At 38.5% G+C, this 10445-nt stretch overlaps 1 protein-coding gene across 1 annotated transcript in view; it reads right to left on the bottom strand.

The window, feature by feature from the left end:
• The window catches only part of LOC133541148 (sarcoplasmic/endoplasmic reticulum calcium ATPase 1-like), a 114904-nt gene extending 105740 nt beyond the window's left edge, over positions 1-9164 (bottom strand). The window contains exons 1-4 of the mRNA XM_061884261.1: positions 9006-9164; positions 8806-8928; positions 3301-3318; positions 2689-2771 (exon numbers count right to left, since the gene is read on the bottom strand). Of these exons, the coding sequence (XP_061740245.1) occupies positions 2689-2771; positions 3301-3318; positions 8806-8923 (219 nt within the window). The 5' untranslated portion in view covers positions 8924-8928; positions 9006-9164. The remainder of the gene's footprint in view (positions 1-2688; positions 2772-3300; positions 3319-8805; positions 8929-9005) is intronic.
• Between the last annotated feature and the right edge of the window lie 1281 nt (positions 9165-10445).

Here is a 10445-nt window from a genome sequence, read left to right as displayed (position 1 = left end):
TTTTTTTATCAGGGATCTTATGTTTAAAAAACCTATATTATAGGTAGTGGGCTGTTTTAGGGAATTTTTGATCAAATTATCCATAGTAACAATATTAATAATGTTGTGTTTATTCTGTGTAGTGCACTTAGAATAATTATGACCATATCTAGGAATTGATATGATGGGAATTTTCCGATTGTTTGCTTGGTGCTTTGATAAACTGAACGCATCATATACATGGTACTATATTGTGATATTATGAGCCAGGGAAAAAAAGAACTACCCTACCCAGCATGCAACAGGAGTGACGAGCATGCGCGGTAGCCCGGTATAGGTTGTGTGTCGCCATGACGGCATCTTGTATGTTGTGATATGCACGCTCTGAAAGCAAACGTTAAGAACTCAGCCAACACTCCTGGTCTGCATTATTGATAAATAGACGGACAACACATATACTCCGCTGCTTCACAGGCCGCTGGATGTAGCCGGCAAAGTATTCCCATGCTAAGTAGCCGGTCTAGCAAGCACGCCTCATTCAGTCCAAAACGGCCCGATCTATCCACATCCAGAATTGTCTGGCGGTCGTAAGTGATCCCGGAGTGACCACGCTGTAAGCCAGCCATGAAATTTGCAGAATTGTCCGGTATTTTTGCCAAATGTTCCATCTTTACCAAGAGCCCTTCGAAGCCGAAGCTTATCCGGGCGACGCCATCTTGTTAAGAAAAGGCGTTAACAAAATAAAAACATGTAAATAACATACGCAAATGTGCGATAAAATAATTGCCGGCGTTAATAGATTGATGAGTTAACTCGTAATTAACGCATTAATTTGCCCACCCCTAACATATATATATATATATATATATATATATATATATATATATATATATATATATATATATATATATATATATATATATATATATATATATACACACCATATTTCTTTGAATTGCCGCCGGGGCGCTATTTAATTTAAAACCTCTTCTCAATCCCGCGCTTACCATAGGCATGCAGTAAAAGTAAGCATGCGCTATTTATTTTAAAACCTCTTCTCATTCTGGCACTTACCGAAGGCATGCAGTAAAAATTTCAGTGTGATGTAAGCTTGGACCTTAAAATCTACTGAATAGCTCTTAATCTTCGTCCCTTTATGCGATTTCAAATTACCAGTATTGAAATCATTTTGAAAATGATGACAGGGGAAGTGTCACTCGCGACGTCACAAGTTTGACCAGGCGGTAATTCTAAGCATGCGCTAATTATTTTGAGAAGCGAGTTTGACCCGGCAGTGATTCAAGGCAGGCGCATACTATATGCCCTGTGGCAATTCAAGGAAATACGGTATATATGTTTATATAAAACACACACACATATATATATATATACATATACACACACATATATATATATATATACATATATATATGAATAAATGGGTTGTACTTGTATAGCGCTTTTCTACCTTCAAGGTACTCAAAGCGCTTTGACACTACTTCCACATTTACCTATTCACACACACATTCACACACTGATGGAGGGAGCTGCCATGCAAGGCGCTAACCAGCACCCATCAGGAGCAAGTGTGAAATGTCTCGCTCAGGACACAACAGACGTGACGAAGATGGTACTAGGTGCGGATTGAACCAAGGACCCTCGGGTTGCACACGGCGACTCTCCCACTACGCCACGCTGTCCATATATATATGTTTTGATTGGATTATCCAGAGAATAGTGCTCGATACCGTGGTAGAGCGCAATATGTAGGTGTGGGAAAAATCACAAGACTACTTCATCTCTACAGAACTGTTTCATGAGGGGTTCCCTCAATCATCAGGAGATTTATGTATATATGTATATATATATATATACATACCTATAAATATATATATTTATATATACATATGTATGTATGTATATATATACATACCTATAAATATATATATATATATTTATATATATATATACACACACATATATACATATATATACACGTATACATACTTATATATGTATATATACATATATATGTATATTTAGATACATATATATACCTTTATATACCTATATACATGTATACCTATACTGCATATACCTTTATATACCTATATACTGTACATATACCTATACTGTATTTACCTTTATACAACTATATACATATATTTACCTCTATAGATAGATAGATAATACTTTATTGATTCCTTCAGGAGAGTTCCTTCAGGAAAATTAAAAATATACTTTATATAGCTATACTGGCTCACCTGCACTGGTTTCCTGTGCACTTAAGATGCGACTTTAATGTTTCACCACTTACGTATAAAATACGAAAGGGTGTTTTTGGCCCTGATGTAGGATCTGAGCCGAGGATGTAATTGTGGCTTGTGTAGCCCTTTGAGACACTTGTGATTAAGGACTATATAAGTCAACTTTGATTGACAGGTTCAGTTGTCGTGTACATCATCCACAATAGGTTACAGTTGTTTGCTGCATGTTCCACGCATAATAAAGTTCCACAATTTGAAACATGTAGCTGTGCAGGAAATGAGTGTCTCCATGGTCTATGCAAACATCTCATTTCCGCACTACTCTTGTACTTGATATAATTGCACATGCAGTCTTAGTATTGTCTCTCCTACTAGTACTGCTCATCTCTCCTGACACAACCTTCATTCTTTGTTGACAGAAAAGAAAAGTTCTCCAACTCACAAAAGAGATGCAGGCGGCCAGCAGTAAGATTCGGACAAGCAGGTCCTCAAACTGTTCCGCGACCAACTCCCAGATGGTCTTTCCTGCAAGAAACACACGCAGTCACATACTGAGTAGTACTACTTTTTATGTACCTGCAGCATCTCTCTACTGTACGTACAGTACGGCGCACAGATCCGATAGAAAAAGACTACTACAAAAAAAAAGACATAAAAAGTGGAATTAAAGAGCGGGCGTAATGTTATTTCACTTTTTTAAAATGCATTTCTTTGTTTAAAAAATAATAATGAATCAAAATCAATGTTATAATTCTATTTTTAATTAAATTGGCGGGGAAATATCGCATATCTTGTTTTTTCGTTATAAAAATTGTTATATTTGGCTAAAAATGGCACATAAAACACAGCATAAAATGTTTTTAAGTCAGCAGATAGCCCTGAAATTGATCAAGAGATGTTGAAGCGTTGAAAGTCAAAATCTGACTTATTTGAACCCTTTTTGATCCCTGATGGTTACAATCAACATTGCCATGGTTTTGAAAATGACAATTGTCAAAATGCTATCATTTGTCAGCGGGAAAGACAAAGTGTGAAGGTAAAGATGGACACTCACCTTCCTCCGCTGGCAGCTCTGAAAGAGAGAAGAGACGTGGTCATGTGACATGTTTACTCTCCAATGTTGTAGTGACATTCACGACAACAAATCATAATAATTATAATACACACAACATCCAAATAATAATGATTATAATGCATGCAAATAATCATTATAATACATGCAAATAAATATAATGCATGTGAATAATCATTACTAAACATGCATATAATCATAATATATGCAATGAATCATTATATGTGCAAATAATCATAGTATATGTAAATAATTATTAAAATACATGCAAGTAATCTTCATAATACACACAACATGCAAATAATGATTATGACATATGCTAATAATCATTATAATACATGGAAATAATATAACGCATGCAAATAATTATTAAAAACATGCAAATAATCATTATAAAACATGCAAATCATTTATAATACATGCAAGTCATAATACAGGCTAATGATCATGAAAATAAACACAAAATACAAATAAGTATTATAACATATGCAAAGTATCATAATGAATGCAAACAATTGTTTTAATATATGCAAATTATCATAATGCTTGCAAATATTCAATTTAATACATTCAAATAAATATAATGCATATAAATGATCATTACACAACATGCAAATAATCATAATACATACAAATAAATATAATGCATGCAAAAAAATCATTATATACCTTGCAATTAATCATTATACACAAAACATGCAAAAAATCCTAATACATGCAAATAATTATTACAATAACTGCAAATCATTATAATACACACAAAATGCAAATAATCATTATAATGCATGCAAATAATCATAATATAGGCAAATAATCATATAAAACATGCAATTAATCATTAGAATACATGAAATTACTCATAATACATGCAAATATAATGCATGCAAATACTCTTTATATAACATGTAAATAATCATAATACATGCAATTAATCATAATACATACAACATGCAAATAATCATTATTACACATCAAATTAATCATAAATGCAACTAATCATTATACACACAGCATGCAAAAATCTTTATGATAAAAACCCCATTTCCATATGAGTTGGGAAATTGTGTTAGATGTAAATATAAACAGAATACGATGATTTGCAAATCATTTTCAACCCATAATCAGTTGAATATGCTACAAAGACAACATATTTGATGTTAAAACTCATAAACATTATATTTTTTTGCAAATAATAATTAACTTTGAATTTTTTGGCTGCAACACTTGCCAAAGTAGTTGGGAAAGGGCATGTTCACCACTGTGTTACATCACCTTTTCTTTCAACAACACTCAATAAACGTTTGGGAACTGAGGAAACTAATTGTTGAAGCTTTGAAAATGGAATTCTTTACCATTCATGTTTTATGTAGAGCTTCAGTCGTTCAACAGTCCGGGGTCTCCGCTGTCGTATTTTACGCTTCATAATGCACCACACATTTTCGATGGGGGACATGTCTGGACTGCAGGCAGGCCAGGAAAGTACCCGCACGCTTTTACTACGAAACCACGCTGTTGTAACACGTGGCTTTGCATTGTCTTGCTGAAATAAGCAGGGGCATTCATGATAACGTTGCTTGGATGACAACATGTGTTGCTCCAAAACCTGTATGGACCATTCAGCATTAATGGTGCCTTCACAGATGTGTAAGTTACCCATGCCTTGGGCACTAATACACCCCCATACCATCACACATGCTGGCTTGTGAACTTTGGCGCCTATAACAATCCGGATGGTTATTTTCCTCTTTGTTCCGGAGGACACCACGTCCACAGTTTCCAAATATAATTTGAAATGTGGACTCGTCAGACCAAAGAACACTTTTCCACTTTGCATCAGTACATCTTAGAGGATATCGGGCCCAGCGAAGCCGGCGGCGTTCCTGGGTGTTGTTGATAAATGGCTTTTGCTTTGCATAGCAGAGTTTTAACTTGCACTTACAGATGTAGTGACCAACTGTAGTTACTGACAGTGGTTTTATGAAGTGTTCCTGAGCCCATGTGGTGATATCCTTTACACATTAATGTCGGTTTTGGATGCAGTACCGCCTGAGGGATCAAAAGTCTGTAATATCATCGCTTACGTGCAGTGATTTCTCCAGATTCTCTGAACCTTCTGATGATTTTACGGACCGTAGATGGTAAAATCCCTAAATTCCTTGCAATAGCTCGTTGAGAAATGTTCTAAAACTGTTTGACAATTTGCTTACAAATTGGGTACCCTCGCCCCATTCTTGTTTGTGAATTACGTAGCATTTCATGGAAGCTGCTTTTATATCCAATCATGGCACCCACTTGTTCCCACTTAGCCTGCACACCTGTGGGAGGTTCCAAATAAGTGTTTGATGAGTATTTCTCAACTTAATCAGTATTTATTGCCACCTTTCCCAACTTCTTTGTCCCGTGTTGCTGGCATAATTTCTAAAGTTAATGAATATTTGCAAAAAAAAAAAAAAATGTTTATGATTTTGAACATCAAATATGTTGTCTTTCTTGGCATATTCAACTGAATATGGGTTGAAAATGATTTGCAAATCATTGTATTCTGTTTATATTTACATCTAACACAATTTCCCAACTCATATGGAAACGGGGTTTGTACATGCAAATAACTATAATACATGCAAATTATCGTAATGCCTGCAAAAAATGTTTTTTATAATATACGCAAATCAGCATTAAAATACAAAAGCCAAAAGCAGTCAAGTTGTCACGTTGTGTAAATTAAATAAAAAGAGAATACAACAAATCCTTTTCAACTTATATTCAATTGAATAGACTGCAAAGAAAATATATTTCACGTTCAAACTGGTTAACTTTTTTTTTTTTTTTAAATATTAGCTCATTTGGAATTTGATGCCTGTAACATGTTTCAAAAAAACTTGCACAAGTGCCAAAGAAGACTGAGAAAAGTTGAGGAATGCCCATCAAACACTTCTTTGGAACATTCCACAGGTAAAGTGGCTAATTGGGAACAGGTGGGTGCCATGATTGGGTATAAAAGCAGCTTCCATAAAATACTCATTCACAAACAAGGACGGGGCGAGGGTCTCCACTTAGTCAACAAATGCCTGAGCAAATTGTTTAAGAACAACATTTCTCAACCAGCTGTTGCAAGGAATTTAGGGATTTCACTATCTACGCTCCATATCATCAAAAGGTTTAGAGAATCTGGAGAAATCACTGCACGTAAGCCAAAAAGTGACATGTGTAAAGGATATCACCACATGGGGTCAGGCACACTTAATAAAACCACTGTCAGCAACTACAGTTGGTCGCTACATCTGTAAGTGCAAGTTAAAACTCTACCACACAAAGCCAAAGGCATTTATCAACAACACCCAGAAACGCTGCTGGCTTCGCTTGGCCCGAGATCATCTAAGATGGACTAATGCAAAGTGGAAAAATATTCTGTGGTGTGACGAATCCGCATTTCAAATTGTTTTTGGAAACCGTGGACGTGGTGTCCTCCGGACCAAAGAAGAACAGAACCATCAGGCGTAAAGTGTAAAAGCCAGCATGTGTGATGGTATGGGGGTGCATTAGTGCCCAAGGCATGGGTAACTTACACATCTGTGAAGGCACCATTAATGCTGAAAGGTACATACAGCTTTTGGAGCAACATATGTTAAGCTATCATGGAAGCCCCTGCTTATTTCAGTAAGACAATGCCAAGCCACGTGTTACAACAGCGTGGCTTCCTAGTAAAAGAGTGTGGGTACTAGTCCGGCCTGCCTGTAGTCCAGACATTGAAAATGTGTGAAGGCTAAAATATGAGGCAGGAGACTGTTGAACAACTTAAGCTGTACATCAACTAAGAATGGAAAATAATTCCACTCGAAAATGTGTCTCCTCAGTTCCCAAATAATCATTAACTTTAGAATTTGATGCCAGCAACACGTGACAAAGAAGTTGGGAAAGGAGGCAATAAATACTGACAAAGTTGAGGAATGCTCATCAAACACTTATTTGGAACATCCCACAGGTGTGCAGGCTAATTGGGAACAGGTGGGTGCCATGATTGGGTATAAAAACAGCTTCCCAAAAAATGCTCAGTCTTTCACAAGAAAGGATGGGGTGAGGTACACCCCTTTGTCCACAACTGCGTGAGCATTTAGTCAAACAGTTTAAGAACAACGTTTCTCAAAGTGCAATTGCAAGAAATTTAGGGATTTCAACATCTACGCTCCATAATATCATCAAAAGGTTCAGAGAACCTGGAGAAATCACTCCACGTAAGCGGCATGGCCGGAAACCAACATTGAATGACCGTGACCTTCGATCCCTCAGACGGCACTGTATCAAAAAGCGACATCAGTCTCTAAAGGATATCACCACATGGGCTCAGGAACACTTCAGAAAACCACTGTCACTAAATACAGTTTGTCGCTACATCTGTAAGTGCAAGTTAAAGCTCTACTATGCAAAGCGAAAGCCATTTATCAACAACACCCATCAACGCCGCCAGCTTCGCTGGGCCTCAGGTCATCTAAGATAAACTGATGCAAAGTGGAAAAGTGTTCTGTGGTCTGACAAGTCCACATTTCAAATTGTTTTTGGGAAATATTCGACATCGTGTCACCCGGACCATAGGGGAAGTGAACCATCCAGACTGTTATCGACGCAAAGTTCAAAAGCCAGCATGTGTGATGGTATGGGGCTGCATTAGTGCCCAAGGCATGGGTAACTTACACCTCTGTGAAGGCACCATTAATGCTGAAAGTTACATACAGTTTTTGGAACAACACATGCTGCCATTTAAGCGCCGTCTTTTTCATGCACGCCCCTGCTTATTTCAGCAAGACATTGCCAAGCCACATTCAGCATGTGTTACAACAGCGTGGCTTCGTAAAAAAAGAGTGCGGGTACTTTCCTGGCCCGCCTGCAGTCCAGACCTGTCTCCCATGGAAAATGTGTGGCGCATTATGAAGCGTAAAATACGACAGCTGAGACCCCGGACTGTTGAACGACTGAAGCTCTACATAAAACAAGAATGGGAAAGAATTCCACTTTCAAAGCTTCAACAAATAGTTTCCTCAGTTCCCAAACGTTTATTGAGTGTTGTTAAACGAAAATGTGATGTAACACAGTGGTGAACATGCCCTTTCCCAACTACTTGGACACGTGTTTCAGCCATGAAATTCTAAGTTAATTATTATTTGCAAAAAAAAATAAAGTTTATGAGTTTGAACATCAAATATATTGTCTTTGGAGTGCATTCAATTGAATATGGGTTGAAAAGGATTTGTAAATCATTGTATTCTGTTTATATTTACATCTAACACAATTTCCCAACTCATATGGAAACGGGGTTTGTTTATCAAATATCAATATTGATCATGTGTATGAAGATGTGCAGTGTGTATTAAATATATATAAGATATTAATATTAGTAGTATTAAAATTGGGATTATTTTCCTTGCTTGTGCTCTCCATCATGCATCTCTCTCTCTCTCTCTCTCTCTCTCTCCCTCTGTCGCTCGCCCTCACCGTTGTAGCCATACTTGTCCAGGTTCTTCTTGAACTGCTCGGGCGAGAGGCCCGTGTCCTCGGCGATGCCAAAGTAGGACAGAACATCCTGGGACTCTTTCATGTGCGCGTTGTCCATGCCGGCTGAGGCCCAAAGCAGCAGAAGTGAGCGACACACACACACAGACACAGACACACACGAGTAAGTAGAAGATACTCACAAGGTTGTGTAGTCGAGTGGAGGCACCACTTTTGTGTCGCGTGCGAGCCCCTCGCTTCAATCTCTCTCTCCCTCTCTGGGACCTCGCTCTCCTCCAGGAGGACTGACAGGACGTGCAGGTCGGCAAACTCTTCTGCAAAGTTTTATACGCGTGAAAAGGGCCCCTCATTGGTGCCTGCTGGCCGTGCGCGCGGGCCCCCATTGGCTGCAGGCGGTGGGGGGTGGGCGGGGTGAGAGGGCAACAACTGCGGAGGGGTCCGACGGGGCCGGCGAGCTGGAAATAAGATGTGTAAAAGGGGCCACTTGGTGAATGACAGCTAGGGGACACTGAGGGACACGCGGGGGCCACTTTGTCTACCACTCGCCATTCACGCAACAAAAAAGCATTCACACCTGAATCGCCGTTCTTATTCGGCCCGTTCTAAATCCAGTCACAAATTTCCCCCCCCAAAAATATTTTATTTTTTTCCCCAAAATGTTTTAAAAATACATTTTTAGGCAGACTCCATGTAACCAGAGAGTGTTTGTTTAACTTTGTTTGACAATGTTTTATCATACAAAACATGAGGCGTGTCTTAATGAAATTAAACAATGGATGTCCGCTAACTTTTTGCAACTCAACGCCAAAAAAACGGAAATGCTGATTATCGGTCCTGCTAGACACCGAACTCTATTTAATAATACAACTCTAACATTTGACAACCAAACAATTAAACAAGGCGACACGGTAAAGAATCTGGGTATTATCTTCGACCCAACTCTCTCCTTTGAGGCACACATTAAAAGCGTTACTAAAACGGCCTTCTTTCATCTCCGTAATATCGCTAAAATTCGCTCCATTCTGTCCACTAAAGACGCTGAGATCATTATCCATGCGTTTGTTACGTCTCGCCTCGACTACTGTAACGTATTATTTTCGGGTCTCCCCATGTCTAGCATTAAAAGATTACAGTTGGTACAAAATGCGGCTGCTAGACTTTTGACAAGAACAAGAAAGTTTGATCACATTATGCCTGTACTGGCTCACCTGCACTGGCTTCCTGTGCACTTAAGATGTGACTTTAAGGTTTTACTACTTACGTATAAAATACTACACGGTCTAGCTCCATCCTATCTTGCCGATTGTATTGTACCATATGTCCCGGCAAGAAATCTGCGTTCAAAGGACTCCGGCTTGTTAGTGATTCCCAAAGCCCAAAAAAAGTCTGCGGGCTATAGAGCGTTTTCCGTTCGGGCTCCAGTACTCTGGAATGCCCTCCCGGTAACAGTTCGAGATACCACCTCAGTAGAAGCATTTAAGTCTCACCTTAAAACTCATTTGTATACTGTAGCCTTTAAATAGACTCCCTTTTTAGACCAGTTGATCTGCTGTTTCTTTTCTTTTTCTTCTATGTCCCACTCTCCCCTGTAGAGGGGGTCCGGTCCGATCCGGTGGCCATGT

Source organism: Nerophis ophidion, linkage group LG23, assembly GCF_033978795.1.
Source record: "Nerophis ophidion isolate RoL-2023_Sa linkage group LG23, RoL_Noph_v1.0, whole genome shotgun sequence".
NCBI classification, from domain to species: domain Eukaryota; kingdom Metazoa; phylum Chordata; class Actinopteri; order Syngnathiformes; family Syngnathidae; genus Nerophis; species Nerophis ophidion.
This window is presented reverse-complemented; position numbering and strand designations above follow the sequence as displayed.